At 34.5% G+C, this 20,727-nt stretch overlaps 1 protein-coding gene across 8 annotated transcripts in view; it reads left to right on the top strand.

The window, feature by feature from the left end:
• The window catches only part of TOGARAM1 (TOG array regulator of axonemal microtubules 1), an 84,313-nt gene that overhangs the window by 49,116 nt on the left and 14,470 nt on the right, over positions 1-20,727 (top strand). For 7 of the 8 annotated variants that reach the window (XM_045567962.1, XM_045567946.1, XM_045567955.1 and 4 more), the window contains 5 exons: positions 290-443; positions 4,633-4,786; positions 18,093-18,198; positions 18,492-18,727; positions 19,108-19,266. In XM_045567962.1, coding sequence (XP_045423918.1) covers positions 290-443; positions 4,633-4,786; positions 18,093-18,198; positions 18,492-18,727; positions 19,108-19,266 — 809 coding nt within the window. Of the gene's footprint in view, positions 1-289; positions 444-4,632; positions 4,787-18,092; positions 18,199-18,491; positions 18,728-19,107; positions 19,267-19,467; positions 19,532-20,727 lie in introns of those variants that run through there. The other variant, XM_045567986.1, reaches the window with a different exon arrangement.

Here is a 20,727-nt window from a genome sequence, read left to right as displayed (position 1 = left end):
AGCATACTTTATACTATACATGTACTTTATATACATATATGTATATGTATATATTCAATAATTTTTTAGGATTCACTCAAGTAGTAACAAATTAATATCCTCAGGCACAAATTTAATTGGATATTAGAAGTATGTAATTCTAGTAGATTTTAGGATTCCTTGAATTAGGACTAAGAAAGATATAATTTATTTTGCCTAGACATTTAATGTACATATATATAGTTAGGTGAAGATATTTTAAATGTCAGACTACCTGAATACTTTCAGAGATTTCAATTTTTTCATGCAGACTAAAGTTTCTATTTCAAAGTCTACCTATGACAAGATGAGACAAAAGAGAAAAGAAGAAAAAGAACTTTTTGACATTAAAGACTGTGAAAAGAAGGAACAGAATCCCTGGGAACAGATGAAACACACAGGAACTGAGAAAATGGCATCTGAAAGTAAGGGGAGTTTAAGTTTTGGTATAGTTTTTTTTTTTTTTTTCCTAGTAATATTCTAAAGCTGGTGAAATATGATTTAACTAAGGTTGATATATGACTAGGAGTGGAATATGTTGACCTATAACACTAAAATTGCAAGACCCAGTAGCTTCTATTATAATTATATATAACTATTATAATACTAATTCATTCTCATAAAAAGAAATATGATTATTTTTCTCCCTTCTAGATTTAAACAATTTTGGAGATGAGGTGGGGATATCAAAAAATGAGAGTTCCCCTTTAGAAAACATTGCCTTCAGCCCTCCATTAAAAGGAGGGTCCAGTTTAGAACAGTCATCATCTTTAGTATTTTCAGATGCAGGTAAGTCACTTATTTAAATGTGAAGAGTAAAGTCACAAATGCTTGTTAAGCTGAAGACACTACATGTGGTTCAGCGCATTTGTGAAAGAAAGACCACTGAACTAGGAGTCAATAGACAGACCTGACTTCTTAAGTATTAGTTCTGCCTTTAATTAGCTATGTGACCTGGAAACAGGCCTCAATTTTCTGCCCCTATAAATATCTAAATTATCTCAAAGGTTAAGATTATCTCAAGGATTCCTTCCATACTCCCTGCAAATAGTCCTGTTTTGCCTAAGGACTGGTATCCATTTTAAAGCTAAGGTAACTGAGATAGTGAAATTGGTTTATATTAGATCATGACCTAGAAAAGTCCTTGCATTTATCATTTATTCAGCTTGTCATTGAGTACCTGCTATGTTCTGTGCTTGACCAAGAGTTGGCTTTATGTTTCCTGTGCTGTTTTAAAACATTGCATAGATCTTAAGTATAGTAGCAACTAGGAAAAAATCACAGGTTGAAATGAAAATGTGAACTATAATAAACATTAAGTATTATTAATTTTTATTTTTGTTAAATATTATTAAGGAATAAAATATGTAAACTGTAAAAATTCTTAAATTTATGCTGCATCTGAAACCTAGATACCAACAAAATACCCAAAAAGTTTAGAAATAAATAAATACTATAAATGTACTTTTGGACAGCATGCTTCTCTTGGAGATAAAAATAAAAGAGATTTAAACTAAATTAATGTCTGCGGTTTTTCCTAGCTTTTATTTCTTTTATAATGCAAGAAACATAGAAAAGTTTTTAAAATTCTGTATTCTCAAAGCTAATCATTGTTGAGAATGCCCGATGAGAAGTGTTACCTGTAAAATTTCTAGCTAAACATGGTGTTAGAACCCGTTAAATGTAGGCGTTTGTGAAAGTTAAGCCTATTAGCATTCTCAGGTAATTTTATAAATTTTCTGAGATAATGTCTTAAAATCTAAGGAGAGAAAACCCCACAAAACTTCTTGCCTAACTTAGCCAGTATTAAAAGTAGGTCTAGAAGTACAAATAGTAGCAAATAGTACAAATGGTAATAAATCATAAATTTTGGGGTCGTTAAGCTTACTAGAGACATCAACTAATTTTGTGAGTTTTGCCTAATCTTTATAGTATAAGGACAGTGCTTCCTTGAAATCACCCTTATGTTATTTGAAAATAATAATATATTTACAAAATTTTTATGTCGATCAACCCAAAATATAAATGTTTAACTCCACTTATAGTTATGAACATATTGTCAGAAATAATTTCTAATAGGAAAATTCTAAGTATGTCTCCATTTAAGAAGTTTCTGTCCATTACATAACTGCTACTCAAAGTATGGGCCATGGACTGGATGAACTGTTTATTACTCACCTGTGACAAAATAAATACAAAAAGTATTCATCTTTTAGAAATTGTTTTAACAATAGACACTGCTATAGTGCTTTTATTGCATTTAGAAAAGTATCCACCTGTCACACAATGGAAGTTTAACAGAAAAAAAACCCTTAGTTTGAACAGCACTGCTTTAGATATTCCGTATACCTTCTTTTCCAGAATAGTATTTTTCAGGTGAAAACAAAGTAAAGATAAGTGATGGTATTTCACACTGGTATAACCTCAGGGTTGATAATTTGATGTTTATCTGCATCTCTTCCTAATGAGTTATTATTTCGTGAGAATGGGAGTGGATTAGATATAGGAAGGGAATTCTTAAAGCTTCAGCACTGGGTTCATCTATAATGTAGGAATAATAATAACCATTACATAGAGTTGGGATCATACTGCTTTTTTTACTTTTAGCTATTAAAATAAAGCTAGGCTTTGTTATGACTCATGACTGAAAAACCATTTATGTTAAATGTAATTTATTAAATTGGATAAATTAAATTAGGTAATGTAAATGAAGCATTTAGCACAATACTAGGCAACATAATAAATGATAGTAGTGCTATTTTGTATTTCCTATTCTTTCAGGATTGTGATATTCCAAAGCTGGAGGATTTTATTTTTATATCTAGCTATCTATCATCTATATATCTATCTATCTACCTACCTATCTATATCAGTCTTACATATGAAGCCTAATGAGTGTATATCTGAACCATGAAAAAAAATGAAATGGGTCTATTTATTATATACTATAATTGGCACATCATCTTCCTCATGTATGATTTACTCTAACAAAAACTAGTACTGATTTATTACTATAGTAATCTAAAGCATCATGTTTATCCTTTCACATATCTTTTCTTGTTAGGTATGTGATAAATTTTTTGAAAGCAAGGATTCTGTCTTAGACCTTTTTATATGAAATCATAGGTGATAGTGGACCTCAATATAAGTCCTGCTTCTGCCACTCATTACCATTGGAACCTCAAACAAATTTCTTAACCTTTGTGGAACTCAATTATTTTCTCAGCTGCAAAATAAAAATAATAAGAGTGTCTGCCTTAGCTGTATTGAGATAGCTAAAAGCAGTATAGTTTGTAAAGCATTTATTACAAGGTCTGGTACAAAGTTTTTGATAAATTTTAGCTAATATCATTAATACCTGTTGCCCTTGGATTTTAAATGAGTGAGAGAAGCATCTAAATATGTAATTAGTGTGCAACATCAAATGAAATTTCTTGTATTTGTGATTTCATATAACATTTTCTCATAAATAACATGGTGAATAATCTTTGATAGTCATTTTCTAGTGGCTAAAATTTTCTTTTTAAAAATATCTCTTAACATGGGAAAAAAGTAAATCTTTACCCACTTACAAAGGCTCAGTCTATTTGATCCTGTTCTTTCTAACACCTCCACCGCACATGTCATGGATTGTGTGGTGCTCTTGGGGCATTACTCTGAGCACTCAAGGATGATGGTTAGTTTCCCCAACATCTACGCTAGTGCCTTACATATGGAAAATGCTTAGTAAATGTCTGATTATGGAAGAAACATTGTTCTGCTTACTACATGTGGTCTTAGGATTTGTAATAGATGATTAATTCAATACCAGTAGAGAAAATCAGTTAGAATTCTATATGCAGATACCATGAAGCTTCATTTTCAATTGTCAACTATATAGTAAAACAGGTATATAGCCACATGTTTTTACAAAGTGGGATCATACTGCTTCTTTTACTTTTAGCTATTAAAATAAAGCTAGGCTTTGTTATGATTCATGACTAAAAAACCATTTATATTAAATGTACTTTCTTAATAATTTTATGTACAAAAAGTAAAGTTTTAAATAACTTTGGTTTCAGAGTATTAAAATTTTTTTGAAGACTAAACTAATAGTACTAGTTTAAAATATTTGTAACATCTGTAGCCAGAATACTACTTTAGTCCTTTTTTTGTGGGTGGAGGTGGGGGTCAACAGCATCTCACTCTATCACCTGGGCTAGAATGCAGTGCTATCGTTATAGTTTACTGCAATCTCAAACTCCTGGGCTCAGGCGATCCTCCTGCCTCAGCCTCCCAAGCAGCTGGAACTACAGGTGTGTCCCACCATACCCAACTAATTTTTTCTATTTTTAGTACAGTCAAACTCCTGGGCTCAGGCGATCCTCCTGCCTCAGCCTCCCAAGCAGCTGGAACTACAGGTGTGTACCACCACACCCAACTAATTTTTTCTGTTTTTAGTAGAGACGGGGTCTCACTCTTGCTCAGGCTGGTCTCGAACTTCTGGCCTTAAGTGATCCTCCCACTCAGTCCTCTCAAAGTGTTAGGATTATAGGCATGAGCCAACATGCCTGGCCTATTTGTGTCTGTTGTATTGAGGTTCTCTTATGCTTTTTTAAATATGTTTTGTTTTAGGTGAAGCATCTCCTGGAACTACTTCACAGTATAAAGAAAGGATGCCTTCTGTCACTCATAGTCCAGAAATAATGGATTTATCAGAACTACGGCCATTTTCCAAACCAGAAATAGCACTGATAGAAGCCCTGAGACTTTTAGCTGATGAGGATTGGTAAGTTCACCATGTTTAACTTAAAACCAAGTTGAATTCTAAAAGTTTTCTGTAAATTTTTTATTAAAAACCTTGAAACATATTTCCTATTAAAATAGTCTTAGAAATGATTATTTTAGTTCTTAGGCACTGGAGTCTTTTCAACTTATTAATGTAGATGAACTCTGGCCCTAGCAGTACTGTATTACCAGTTGTATTATAACTTATGTACCATGAGGACCTAGTTTAGCTTTATTATGGATTATATAAACTCATTGGTATTGGAATATAAATTTCACCATTTATCAGAGGATTTCTCTGTGAAATGTAACCTGGAACAATCCTGGAAATACTTATCTGCTCGTCCTACAGCTACAGCAGCTACCCAGCCAGCTCAGCCAATAACTTCAGGGAAACAAAAAGACAGTGACAACAGGCATCCCATTTGTTTCAGCTTGAGGACTCACTTGCTCACTGCCTTTGTCTCATTTCTTTCCCTATTCATTCAGTATCTCCCTTGGTCCCCATTCTATACCTCTTCTTTAGTTTTGCCTCTCTGCTAGAGCATATTCATCAACTTTAAAATGTGCTAGGCTGGGCAAGGTGGCTCACGCCTATAATCCTAACACTCTGGGAGGCCAAGGCAGGAGGATCACTTGAGGTTAGGAATTCGAGACCAGCCTGAGCAAGAGCAAGACCCCATCTCCACCAAAAATAGAAAAAATTAGCTGGGTGTGGTGGTGTATGCCTGTAGTCCCAGCTGCTCGGCAGACTGAGGCAGGAACATCTCTTGAGCCTGTGAATTTGAGGTTGTAGTGAGCTATGATGACGCCACTGTACTCTACCCAGGGCAACAGAGCAAGACGCTGTCTCAAAACAAAAACAACAACAACAAAACCTAAAGTAAAATGTGCAATGTCTGGCATTCAATAAAAAACTACTAGATGTAATCCTAGCCCTCTGGGAGGCCGAGGTGGGTGGATCGCTCGAGATCAGGAGTTCGAGACCAGCCTGAGCAAGAGTGAGACCCCGTCTCTACCAAAAATAGAAAGAAATGATTTGGACAGCTAAAAATCTATATAGAAAAAATTAGCTGGGCATGGTGGTGCATGCCTGTAGTCCCAGCTACTCGGGAGGCTGAGGCAGTAGGATCGCTTGAGCCCAGGAGTTTGAGGTTGCTGTGAGCTAGGCTGATGCCACGGCACTCACTCTAGCCCGGGCGACAAAGCGAGACTCTGTCTCAAAAAAAAAAAAAAAAAAAAAAAAACTACTAGACATGCAAAGTAGCAGGAAAATATAACCTATAGTGAGAAGAAAAAGCAAACAATTGAAACCAATCCAAAAATGACACAGATGATAGAATTAGTAGACAAAGACATTATAACTCTATTCCATGCATTAAAGAAGCTAGAGGAAAGACTGAGCAAATAAAGACAAGTAAAATATTTAAGAAACCCAAATATAATATGTATTGATGCAAGCTATAATGTCTGAGATCAGAATTACACTGGGTGGCATAACAGAAGATTAGACATTACAGAAGAAAATATTAGTGAATCTGAAGACATAGCAATAGCAACTATCTAAAAAAAACTGAAAAAAAAAACAAAAACAGGAAATCAGTGAACTGTGGGATAATTTCAAGCAGCCTAATGTATATATAACTGGAGTTACCAGACAGAAAGGGGGACAGAAAAGAATATTTGAAGAAAACCATGGACAAAATTTATCCAAATTTGGTAAAAGCTATTAACCCATAGATCCAAGAAGCTCAATGAACATCAAGTGCAAGCAATATGATAAAAACTATATCAAGGGACATACATCATAATCAGATTGCCTAAAATTAATGATGGAGAAAATCTTAAAAGTAGCCAGATGAAGAAGACACATTACATACAGAACAAAGATCAGACTTCTCATCAAAAACCACTGCAAGCCAAAAACACTGGCACAAGATCTTTGGAGTACTGAAAGAAAAAAACTGTCAACCTAGAATTCTATATCCAGTGAAAATATCTTTCAAAAATAGGAGTAGTGAAATAAAGACTTTTTTAGACCTGTAATACCTGAAAAGTTTCATCATCGGCATACCTGCACCACAGGAAAGATGGAAGGAAAATAATACCAAATGGAAATCTGAATCAAAATACTAAGGAATGAACAGCAGTGGAAATGGTTACTACATGGATAAATATAAAATTGTTTTTGCTGAAATCAGAAGTCACCATGGTGGATTATCATCCCAGATGGAGTTGCTTTATACTCCACAGGGATCCAGTGTGCTACGGGGAGAAGTTAGTGCTGTCTGTGACTCCACGCAGCGAGGAAAAGTAGAAGCTCTGTGTGTGGAACTCTCCAGGATTCTGCCCTTTGTGCCTTGATTTAACTCTGTATCCTTTCATTGTAATACTCCATAATTGTGCCACCTGGGAAGTGATTGTGTATGTCTTCTAGTAACTTCTACCCTGAGAGCCTCTGAAAGCAGATAACAGAGCCTCCTGAGGAAGTAGGAGGAAGCACCACTGGAATCAGTTGGCCACCTCTCCCTGGGATCTTCCAGGGCTGACAGCAGGGGTCGGGTAATGGGGATCTACAGAGTCTCATCTCTTCTAAAGATAAGAGAGTTTCCTGCAGAAATGAATTCTGCTGCTTCTCTAGAATGCAGTCAGATTCTTTCAGTCTCTTTTTCTTTTTCTTTCCCTATAGCATGTGTGTGTCATTTTCATGTGTACCAGAATTGATTTCTGGACCTGCTATTCTTTTCCATTAATTAATTTGTTAATTCCTATTTCGGAACCACACTGCTTAATTGCTGCATTAAGTTTCCTATCACTTAGGACAATTTCCCATTCATTATTTTCTTTTCTTCAGTACCATCTTGGTTTAATATAGCTGTTATATAGCTGTGTATTTATCCATCCAGATCACTTTTAAGATCAATTATAATACTAAAAAATTTCTCATATCTCATACAGGTTTTATTAAAATATGACATATCTATACATTAAGATTTTTCATGACCATAATTAAAGTTTTGCATTTTCTTTTAACAATGGAACTCTTTCTTCCTTCATGCTTTTTCTTGATGGAAAAATAAAAACAATTTTAAAAATTAAAAAAAAAAAAACAATGGAACTCTTTCATAAGTTTATTTTTAGATATTTATGATTACTGTTTTGATTGTATTCTTTTTTATACTATTTTCTAATTTGTGATTGGTTATATATAGAAAACCATAAAATTTTGTATATTTATTTGATATAATTCCAACTCATTCTTTTTTTTATTTTAAAAGTCATTTTTTATTATTTAAATTTGTTTATGGGACAGTTGACTGTTTAAAGAAATAACATATCGTGGGGTAGATAACGTATATAGAAATAAAATGTATGACAATAATACAAAGGCCCAGAGGGGAGAAATGGAAGTATTGTTATAAGGTTCTTATATGTGAAATAATATATCACTTCAAGGTAGATTTTGGTAATTTCAAGATGTGTACTACATATCCATAAGCAACCAGTAAAATAACATAGCTATTGTAATTGGTAAGGCAACAAAGGAGATAATATGTAATTATAAAAATGTTCAATTTAAAAGTGTCAGAAAAAAAGAGGAAAAAAGGAAAAGAGAAGATGGGACAAATAGAAAACAAATAGCAAAATGGTAAGACTTAAACCTAACCTTCTAAATAATCACATTAAATATATTAATAAAATGAACAAAACAGTCTAGTGAGATTAGATATAAAAGCAAGATGCAACTATATGCTACCTATAAGAAATTCTCTTTAAATATATGACCACAAGCAGGTTAAAAATAGAAACACAAAAGATATATACCATGCTAACACTAATCAACAGATAGTTTGCATGGCTATATTAATATCAAAGTATATTTCAAAGCAAAGATACTAATGTTTTTATTTTATATTGTTATATAACATATTGCCACAAACGCAGTGGCTTCAAACAATACAAATTAATTATCTAGTTTCCTTGGTCAAGAGTTGAGATATGGTACCCCCTTAATATTTTGAAATTAAAAAAAAGAAAAAATTAGCCAGGCGTGGTGGCATGCACCTGTAGTCCGAGCTACTCAGGAGGCTGAGTCAGGAGGATTACTTAAGCCCAAGAGTTTGAGATTGCTGTGAGCTAGGCTTATGCCATGGCACTCTAGCCTGGGCAACAGAGAGTCTGTCTCAAAGAAGAAAAAAAAAAAAAGAAAATTCAGATCCCAGTTAACTGAATTCTCTGCTCAGGATCTCACTAGGCTAATCAGGGTGTCAGCCAGGGATTCAATCTCATCTCCCAATTTTCTTCCAAACTCAATGGTTGGAATAATTCAGTTCCTTGTAGCTGTGACACTGAGGTCCTCATTTTCTTGCTACCTGTCAGCCAGGGAGGGTACCCTGTCAACTCCTAGAGGCCACTCTTGTGTCCTTGTTATGGGCCACACACACAAACATAGGCCCTCTCAACATGGCAGCTTACTTCTTAGGAGAATCTTTGCTGCTATTCTTTATCTCTTTTAAGAGATCACCTAATAAGCCTACCCAAGATAATCTTCCTTTTGATTAACTTGAAGTCAGCTGGTACAGACCTTAATTATATCTGTAAATCCCTTTTCCATCTAACTTAACATGATCACAGGAAGTGATATCCTATCATATATTCATGACCACGGGGAGGATGTTATACAGAGAATGTCCATTAGGGGGCAGGAATCATAGGTGCCATCTTAGAATTCTGTGTACCACATGCAGAATAAAGAGGGTCATTTTATAAAGTAGTTAAGTCATCAAGAGGACATAGCAATCCTGAACATTTATTTACCATATAGAAGAGCTTCAACATATAGTAAGCAAAAACTGATAAAACTACAAGGGAGAAATAAATAAATCCACAATTGTAGGTGGAACTTTAACAACCCTCATTAATTGATAGAACAAGTAGACAGAAAATCAGGAAGGATATAGAAGACTTGGACAACATTATTGACCAACTTGATCAAATTAATATTTATAGGACATTCCACCTAAAACAGCAAAATTCATATTTTTTTCAAGTCCACAAGAAAAAACATTACCAAGAAAGACCTTATTCTTGGCCAAAAAACAAGTAATTTAAAGGTAATCAGTTTATATAGATTTTGTTCTGTGAAATTAAATTAGAAATTAGTAACAGGTATCTGGAAAATTCCCAAACATTTGGAAACAAACACTTATTAATATATATAACCCGTGTATCTAAGAAAAAATCAAAAGGGAAATTGTAAAGTATTTTGAATTTATTGAAATAAAGAATGAAACACCAAAATTTGTGGGGTGTAGCTAAATTAGAGGAAATGTATAGCACTATAACACTTATATTACAAAAGAAGAAAAGTTCTGTATCGATTACTGTAGCTTTCAGTAAGCTACTCTGGGGGCTGAGGCAGGGGGGTCACTTAAGCCCAGGAGTAAAAGGTTATAGTGAGCTATGATGAGGCCACTGCACTCCAGTGTGGGCAACAGAGTGAGACCCTGCCTCAAAAATAAATAAATAAATAAGCAACTTGAGAGGATGGGGAAAAGAATACTATTTTAGTTAGGGTCATGAGAGAAGGCTTTTCTGAGGAGTTGATATTTGACAGAGATCTGAATGAAGTAAGAGAAAATGCCATTGGGTGAGTGTTTAAAGATCTTGAGGTACAAATGAGCTCAGGTGTCCCGGAAACAGCTAGAAGATGAGAGTGGATAAATAAGGCAGCGCACAGTAGGGAATGAAGCTGCAGAAAGAGGTAAGGGACAGATAATGAAGACCCATGTAAGCTAGTCCTTCAGTATCTGTCCCTTAGTAATACGGAATTATATAGAATTGGTTTCTTCCTAATATGTTTGGTATAATTAACCAGTGAAACTATTCAAACCTGGATAGTTTGTGGGACAATTTTAAACTAATATTCAGTTCCCTTCCTTCATAAATATTGGGTTATACAATATATGGTTATTCCTTTATGAGTGAGAGTTTCGTAGTTAGAATCTTTCAAAGAATTTGTCCATTTCACCAGAGTTCTTAAATTTATGGACATAAAGCTGTTTATCATATTCCTTTATTACCTAATACAGCTGAATGATCAGTAGTGATGTTCCTTCTCTCTTTCCTAATGTTCGTAATTTATTTTTCTCTTATTTTTTTCCTCGATCAGTCTGACTAGAGGCTTATTGATGTTACTGATCTTCTCCAAGAACCCACTTTTGCTTTCACTGATTTCCTCTATTGTTTGTCTGTTTTTTATTTCACTGATTTTCACACTGATCTTTATTATTTACTTTCTTTGGGCTTCATTTGCCCTTCTGTTTCTAATTTATTTTTCTTTTTTTTTTTTTCCTAGAGACAGGGTCTCACTCTGTCACCCAGGGTGGAGTGCAGTGGGACAATCATTGCTCACTGTAGCTTCAAACTCCTGGGTTCAGGCAATCCTCCTGCCTCAGCCTCCCTAGTAGGTAGGGCTATAGGCATGTGCCACCACAACTGGCTAAGTTTTCTATATTTTGTAGAGATGGGGTTTCACTCTTGCTCAGGTTGTGCTTTATTTTTCCTAATATCCCTTGCATTATTTCTTATCCCTTATATATATTTTTCTCATTAAATTATAAGATCCATGAAGGCAGAGACTTTGATCTTTTTCAAATGAATGTTTCACATGAACTTGAAAAGAAGTTCCAGTCTGCTGCTATTGAATTGTAGTATTCTCTGTTAAGTAGGCCAAGTTGGTTGATAGTTTTTGTTTAAGTCTTCTATATCCTCACTGATTTCCTGTCTATTTGGTCTATCAATTACTGAGAAGGAGTTACTGAAATCTCCAACCGTAATTGTAGGTTTATGTATTCTTCCTTAAATTTCTATCAGTTTTTTCTTTATTATAAAGTTCTATATACATTTAAAATTGATATGTCTTCTTGACCCTTTTTTCATTCTGAAGTGTCTGTTTTTATCTTTGGTGATTTTCTTTCTCTTTCTTATGATTAGTGTTGGCAAGATGTATCTTTTTCTATCCTTTTACTTATAATTTATCTGTGTCTATATGTATCTATAAAGTATGTTTCTTATATACAGCATAGAGTTGGATTTTGCTATTTTTTTTTTTTTTTTTTGAGACAGAGTCTCGCTCTGTTGCCCAGCTAGAGTGAGTGCCGTGGTGTCAGCCTAGCTCACAGCAACTTCAAACTCCTGGGCTTAAGCGATCCTACTGCCTCAGTCTCCCAAGTAGCTGGGACTACAGGCATGCGCCACCATGCCCAGCTAATTTTTTTTTTTATATATATATATATTTTTAGTTGGCCAGACAATTTCTTTCTATTTTTAGTAGAGACGGGGTCTCGCTCTTGCTCAGGCTGGTCTTGAACTCCTGACCTCGAGCGATCCACCCGCCTCGGCCTCCCAGAGTGCTAGGATTACAGGTGTGAGCCACTGCGCCCAGCCGGATTTTGCTATTTTGTCCATTCCAACATCTCTGTCCATTCCCTCTCTAACTTAATTGAGCTGCTTTGAACATTTATATTTCATGTAATTATGAATTTGTTTGGGTTCAAGTCTTTCATCTTGCTACATTTGCTTTTTTAAAAATTGTTATAAAATACACATAACAAAATTTACCATTTTAACTATTTTTACATGTATACTTCAGTGGGATTAAGTGCATTCATATTGTTGCACAACTATCACTACTAGTCACAGAACTTTTTTGCCTTGCAAAACTAAACTCTATCCCCTTTAAACAATAACTCCCCATTATTCCTCTTCTCAGGCCCTGGCAACCACCATTCTACTTTCTCATATGAGTGAAATCATACAGTATTTGTCCTTTGGTGACTGGCTTATTTCAGTCAGCATAATATCCTTATGGTTTATCCATGTTGTAGCATGTGTCAGAATTTTCTTCCTTTTTAAGTCTGAATAATATTCCATTGTATAGATAACCACACTTTGTTTATCCATTCATCCATTAATGGACACTGGGGTTGCTTCTACCTTTTGACTGTTGTGAATAATGCTGCTACATACATGGGTATACAAATATCTTTTATTATCTCTTCTTTCAGTTCTTTTGGGTATATATCCAGATGTGGAATTGCTGAATCATATGATAATTCTCTTTTTAATTTTTTAAGGAGCCACCATACTGTTTTCCATAGTGGTTGTACCATTTTACATTCCCACCAACAGTTTACAAGGGTTCCATTCTCTCCACATCCTTTTCAGCACTTGGGTTTTTTTTTTTTTTTCCTGTTTTTTTGGAGGAGGGGTTGTTTGTGAGGGTTTTTTTTTTAATAGTAGACATTCTAATATGAGTGTGGAGTGGTATCTCATTGTGGTTTTGATTTGCATTTCCTTAATAATTAGTAAAATTGAGCATCCCTTTATATGCTTCTTGGCCATTTGTATATCTTCTTTGGAAAAATGTCAGTTCAAGTCCTTTGCCTGTTTTGAATTGGGCTGTTTTTGTTGTTCAGTTTTAGGAGTTCTCTATATATCCTGAATATTAAGTCCTTATCATATATGTGATTTATAAATATTTTCTCCCATTCTGTGGGCTCCCTTTTTACTCTGTTGATAGTGACCTTTAGTGCCCAAAAGTTTTTATCTTGGTAAGTCCATGCTACATATTTTTTATTATCCTATTGTTGTTTTTATTATTTTTTTCCCTGCCGTCTTTTGGATTATTTGCATATTTTTAATATTCCATTTATCTCCCATGGCTGCAATGATATGCCTTTTTCTTTTTTTTATGTTCTTGCTGTAGAGTTTACAATATGTATCTTTACCTTCTCACAGTCTAGCTTCAAATGCTATTTTATCATTTCATATATAATATAAGAATCTTATAATAATGGCCTTCCATCTTCCTGTCCTTTGTGCTGTTGTTGTCATACATTGTATTTCTGCATATGGTATAAACTCAATAATATGTTGTTCTTACTTTTTCTCCCAACAGTCAATTATCTCTTAAGTTTTTTGTAAGTCTGTTATATTTACTCACATATTATTTATCATTTCCACTATTCTTCATGCCTTCTTATAGATCTTAGTTCCAGCTGGTCTCATTTTCTTTACCTTAACATTTTCTTTTAATATTTCATGTAGCATAGCTAGCTTTTCTTATCTAAAAATACTTTTATTTTGCCTTCATTTTTTAAAGATGTTTTCACTGGTTATAGAATTCTAGATTGACAGTCGGGGTTTTTTTGTTTTGTTTTGTTTTTCTTTTAGTACTTAGATTTTGTTCAACTAATTGGTTTCTGACTTGCATATTTCTGATCTGACAGCTTCTGTAATTATAATATTTGCTCTCTTGTATGTCATGTGTCTTTTTTCTGTGGGTATTTTTAAGAATATTCTCTTTAACACTCCTTTTAGTGATTTGATTATGCTGTTCCACATTGTGATATTCTGTCGTTTATCCTGCTTGAGGCTTGTTCTTGAATCTGAGACTTTATAGTTTTGATCAAATTTGGAAAATTCACCCACTATTTATTAATTGCTTTTTCTGTGCCCCTTCTTGACTCCACTTCCTACTATTTTCTGATTATGTGTATAGAATTGGGTTGTTTCTGGCTAAGCTGTAACTGTATCCTAAGTGAAGTAACTCAGGAATGGAAAATCAAATACTGCATATTCTCACTTATAAGTGGGAGCTAAGCTTTGAGTATGCATGGTCATATGAATGACATAATAGACATTGGAGACTCAGAAGAGGGAAGGTAGAAGAGGGATGAAGAATTTTTTATTAGGTACAATGTACACTATTTGGGTGATGGGTACACCAAAAGCCCAGACTTCACAACTGTACAATTCATCATGTAACAAAAATCCATCTGTACTCCCTAAATCTATGGAAATAAAAATAAATAAATTTTTAAAAACCTCATGTGTAAATATTTTATGCTTATCCAAACAATGAAAATTTTGACCTGGACAGCTGTTAAATAGGTTTACTTTTGCCACATTGAATTCTTAGATCTTTTCTCTCCATTTTCCATAATTGTTCAAGGGATTTAAAAGCTTAAAAAATGACCACTAGCAATGTTACCAACTAAGGGAACTCTTCTTAACTCACATTCTTCAAATTTCTAAGATGAAGACCATAAAGTTTGAAAGGTTATATCTAAATCCCATCTGCATCACACCCTCTTGTTGGTATCCACCTACCATTTATTTGGCTCATTAGGTCAGGTAATGAAGAAGAAATAAAAATTACAGAAACAACTAATGGTGTTTTTCCATTTTCTACTGTTGAATCATGTACAGGCATTCCTTGTTTCCTTGTTTTGCTTTATTGTACTTTGCAGATACTGTGCTTTTTACAAAGGGCAACCCTCTGTCAAGAAAGTCTATTGGCACCATTATTCTAACAACATGTGCTCACTTTTGTCTCCCACATTTTGGTAATTCTTGCAGTATTTCAAACTTTTTCATTATTATTATATCTGTTATGTTGATCTGTGATCAGTAATCTTTGATGTTACAATTGTTTTGGGACACCTCAAACCACGCCCATATAAGACTGCAAATTTAGTCAATAAATAATGCATGTGTTCGGACTGTTCTACCAACCAGCCGTTCCCCCATCTCTCTACCTCTCCTCAGGCCGCTTTATTCCCTGAGGCACAGCAATATTGAAATTAGGTCAATTATTTAATAACCCTACAAGTGTTCAAAGGAAGAGAAGAATCACATGTCTTTCACTTCAAATCAAAATCTAGAAATAATTAAGCTTAGTAAAGAAGTCATGTTGAAAGCCAAGATAGGCTGAAAGCTAGGCCTTTAGTGCTGGTTAGCCAAGTTGTGAATGCAGAGGAAAAGTTCTTGAAGGAAATTAAATGTGCTACTCCAGCAAACACATGAATTATGATAAAGTAAAACAGCCTTATTGCTGATACGGAGAATGTTTTTGTGATCTGGATAGAAAATCAAACCAACCACAACATTTCCTTAAGCTAAAGCCTAATCCAGAGCAAGGCCTGAACTCTCTTCAATTTTATGAAGGTTGAGAGAGGTGAAGAAGCTGCAGAAAAAAGTGTGAGGCTAGCAGAGGTTGGTTTATGAGGTTGAAGGAAAGAAGCCATCTCCATAACATACAAGTGCTAGGTAAAGCAGCAAGTACTAATGTAGAAGCTGCAACAGGTTACCCAGAAGATCTAGCTAAGGTAATAGATCCAGGCAGCTGCACTAAAGAACAGATTTTCTGTGTAGATGAAACAGCCTTATCTTGGAAGAAGATGTTATCTAGGACTTTCATAGCTAGAGAGAAGAAGTCAGTGCCTGCTTTCAAATCTTCAAAGGACAAGCTGAGTCTCTTGTTAGGGGCTAATGCAGTGGTGACTTTAAGTTGAAACCAGTGCTAGTTTACCATTCTGCAAATCCTAAAGTCTTTAAGAATTATGCTAAATCTACTTTGCTTGTGCTTTATAAATGGAACAATAGAGGCTAGATGGCACCATATCTGCATACAGCATGGTTTACTGAATGCTTTAAGCCTTCTGTGGAGATCCACTCAGCAAAAAAGATTCCTTTTAAAATATTACTGCTTATTAGGCCAGGTGCAGTGCCTCACACCTGTAATCCTAGCACTCTGGGAGGCCGAGGCAGGAGGATTGCTTGTGCTCAGGAGTTTGACACCAGCCTGAGCAAGAGTGAGAACTTGTGTCTACTAAAATTAGGAAAATTAGCCTGGTGTGGTGGCGAGTGTCTGTAGTCCCAGCTACTTGGGAAACTGAGGGAGGAGGATCACTTGAGCCCAAGAGTTTGAGGTTGCTGTGAGCTAGGCTGACACCATGGCACTCTACTCAGGGTAACAGAGTGAGACTCTGCCTCAAGAAGAAAAAATAAAATAAAACAATATATATTACTGCTTATTGACAACACACCTGGTCATTCATGGTCATTCAAGAGTTTTGATGGAGGTGTACAAGGAGTTAATGTTGTCCTTAGGCCTGCTAATACAACATTCATTCTCAGCCCATGATCAAAGAGTAATTTGGACTTCCAAGTCTTAATGATTTAAGATATACATTTCTTAAGGCTATAGCTGCCATAGATAGTGATTCCTCTGATGGATCTGGGCAAAATAAATTGAAAACCTTCTGGAAAGAATTCACCATTCTAAATGCCATTAAGAACATTTATGATTCATGGGAAATCAAAATAGCAACATTAACAGGAGTTTGGAAAAAGTTGATTCCAACCCTCATGAATTACTTTGGGGAGGGGGTTCAAGACTTCTGTGGAGGAAGTAACTGCAGATATGGTAGAAATAGCAAGAGAACTTGAATTAGAAGTGGAGCCTAAAGCTTTGACTGAGTTGCTGCAATTGCATGATAAAACTTGAATGGATGAGGAATTGCTTCTTATGGATGAGCAAAGAAAGTTGTTCTTCAGATGGAATCTACTCCTAGTGAAGATGCTGTGAGCATTGTTGAAATGACAAAGATTTAGAATATTCTATAAACTTAGTTGATAAAACAGTGGCAGGGATTGAGAGAATTGACTCCAATTGTGAAAGTAGTTCAGCTGTAGGTAAAATGCTATCAAACAGCATCACGTGCCACAGAGAAATCTTTTGTGAAAGGAAGAGTCAACCAACATGGCAAACTTTATTGTCATCTTATTTTAGGAAATTGCCACAGCCATCCCAGCCTTCAGCAACCACCATCCTGATCAGTCAGCCACCATCAATGTGGAGGCAAGACCCTCCACCAGCAGAAAGAAAACAATTCATTGAAAGCTCAGATGATCATTAGCATTTTTTAGAAATGAAATAACTTTTAAAGTACATAGATGTTTTTAGACATATTGCTATTGTATATTAAGTTACAATATAATATAGAGATAACCTTTTATATACTGGTAAACTAAAAAACTTGCACTTTATTGTAACATTTGCTTTATTGTGGTGGTCTGGAACTGAACCAACAATGTCTCTGAGGCATACTTGTACTCACCAATAAAGTAACAGGTAGTTAATTTTCTACTCCATTTTTGTTTTATTGTTTTCCATGTCTTTTGTCATTCCTTTCTGTCCTTCTGCTATCTAGAAAGAATATGGAAGAAGTATTTCTTTTTATTTGTAATACAAAGAATGAACTTAGTTTGACTGTCATTAGTGCTTTTAGGTCTTAAAAGATCTTTATATGTTTTTTATTTGAGATCCCTAAATGGTAAGGGAAAACAGATGAGATCTCCTCATTGGCAGTATTCCATACACAAAAAAGAAGACATCTGAGATTCTGTTTCAGTTGACTCCATTTAATAAATGATTCTGTCATTTCTTTTTCCCATAGGGAGAAGAAAATTGAGGGACTGAATTTTATTAGATGCTTAGCTGCTTTTCATTCTGAGATATTGAACACAAAGTTGCATGAAACAACTATTGCAGTAGTTCAAGAGGTAAATGTGTTTTTCAGATGAGAAAAAGATTGTTTGAATAACAAAGAATAAATATGCCACGTTTATTTGACCTTTAAATTTTTCTGTGCTATATGACATAAGTAGGCTTATATTTTGTTAAAGTAGCCCATGTCTTAATTTGCAATGTTTAAAAAAATTTATTAGATGTTGATTATTAGGACAAAAGATAATGTTAAAATATATTACTTTAATAGTAAGATTCATTTCAAAGTAATTGCTACTTATTTTCTTTCAGAATCAGCAAAACCTAACTTTTGGAAATTTTTTTTTAGGTGAAAAATTTACGTTCTGGAGTTTCTCGTGCTGCTGTAGTCTGTTTAAGTGATCTTTTCACTTATCTGAAAAAGAACATGGATCAAGAACTAGATACTACAGTTAAAGTTTTGTTGCACAAGGCTGGAGAATCAAATACATTTATAAGAGAAGATGTTGACAAAGCATTGAGAGCTATGGTTAATAATGTAACTCCTACACGTGCAGTTGTTTCTCTTATCAGTGGAGGACAAAGGTATTGTTCAAAATAATCTTGAAATGGCTTTAAGCTAAAAATGGAATGTTGCAATCTAGGGTATAGAAACAAACAAGCAAATTTCAATATTATTTCAGTAAAAAATAATTCCTATGTGATAAACATATTACATGTTGAGCATAAAAAGAATAATAACACTGGTATTTTAATAACAATACTTAAACATTCATAGATCTGGAGCTAAATAAATGTCAGTGATTATGAGTTTGTTTTGTTTTTAACTTGTTGGGGAGGGATAACTAATACAAATAATTTGTCATTTTAGCCTCCCAGGATGATGTTGGGCTGTTTAATCATTTAAGATAGATCTTTGGAAAATAGTTCATACAACTGTTTTAACTGATCATATGTCCTTGTAGCCATTTACACATTGCGGTAAGAAGGTGTACAGCCCAGCACTTATCAGATATAGTGGAATTTATGGAACCAGAACGTATATTATCTGGAGCAAAGGATATGGCTGAACGTATATTACCAGCTGCTACTAAGTTTGCTCAAGACAGCTCACAAGAAACCAGGTGAATAGCTGCTAATAATATTTGCTAAATCTGTTAGTGTAAGGGCTTAAAAGTAGGAAAAGAAATAAAAGTTAAAAACTAATGAACATTTTTCTACATGGAGAAGTGGGGTCCCTAGGGATTGGTGCTGGGGGATAGTCTTATTTAACCAATTTGTAAATGATCTTGAGGGAGTGCACAGTGAATTCTCCAAATTTACAGATGACACTACATACTTCTGGGTAGTGAGATGCCAAGTCACAGGGATGAACTTCACGAAAACGGCACAAGACTGTATGAGTGGGCAGAAAAGTGGCAGAAGAACTTCATTATGGGCAAATGTAAGGTAATGCATTTAGGGGTTGATGATATATTTTCCAAGCAATCAGGTAAAATCAAGGAAGTAGGTACCTGTGAATGCTAGAATAATGCATAATAGTATATTATGCCCTGAAACATGAGATATCTGCACTTGGAAACCTCCATGAATTTGTGATGGTGGTTATATATGAAGAACAATTTTATGAACATTAAGAGCAATCAGACAAATAAGGCAAAATAATTAAGATGTGGATAGTACAATAGCAGTAGTGGTGACAAAAATTTTGGACATAGTCAGAAGCCTAGGTTAAAATCCTAGGCCCATCATTATTTGCCCTTAAGCAAGTAACTTAGCTTCTTTTAGTCTTTGTTTCCTTGTCTATAAAATCAGGAAGTTTGGACTAGGTAGCTAGCAATGTCCCACACAAAATCTAAAATTTTATGGCAGTAATATATGAAGATAATTAAAAGTGGGAGAGAGGATCCTGAAGTTATAAAGATTAAAGTAAAGAAGGATATAAAATTTTTAATATTTTAAGACAAAGATGTTCATTAGTTTAGGTAACTGGAGTTAATCTTGTGGAACTCATTACACCTAAAGCTAATAAAGAAAGTGAATGTAAAAAAAACAAGAAGAAGAAGGAAGTAAATATATTAGTTTTCTATTGCTATGTAAAAAATCAACAGACATAGCAGCTTAAGGCAACACAAATTTCTCACATTTTGTGTCCCTTTTGTTTGTTTACTTGTTTGTTTTAACCTTTCCCATATTGTTGGGCCCTATAATAGACCTACAGTCCTTAATATTCCAGGCTAAATGTCAGAATTGTCTTTGAAACTGTAACTGATTAGGAGCTGCTTATCTGGGTATAAACCTTATTCTGGTTGTGGAGAAAGGTAATATTTATTCTCTGACATCACCTCCCTTTCTGCAATTTCGTTACATTTGAAGGGGTCTGGTTGATATAGATGATCTTAAGATCATCCTATAGTCCTCCCCCACAAAAGTCTGTCCTCTAGTTCTTCTAGTCCCGTATATTGCACATTGTAAGCAAATGTATAACTATATTTTAGGGCCAGGCTTCCTTGAAGATTAATAATGTGGTATTATTTTGAGGTACTATAAGATGTCTCTGTGCTAAAAGATTCTCCAATGTGTAC

This window comes from Lemur catta, chromosome 1, assembly GCF_020740605.2.
Source record: "Lemur catta isolate mLemCat1 chromosome 1, mLemCat1.pri, whole genome shotgun sequence".
Classification (NCBI taxonomy): domain Eukaryota; kingdom Metazoa; phylum Chordata; class Mammalia; order Primates; family Lemuridae; genus Lemur; species Lemur catta.
The sequence above is the reverse complement of the archived record's forward strand: the minus strand, read 5'-3'. Positions and strand labels throughout refer to the sequence as shown.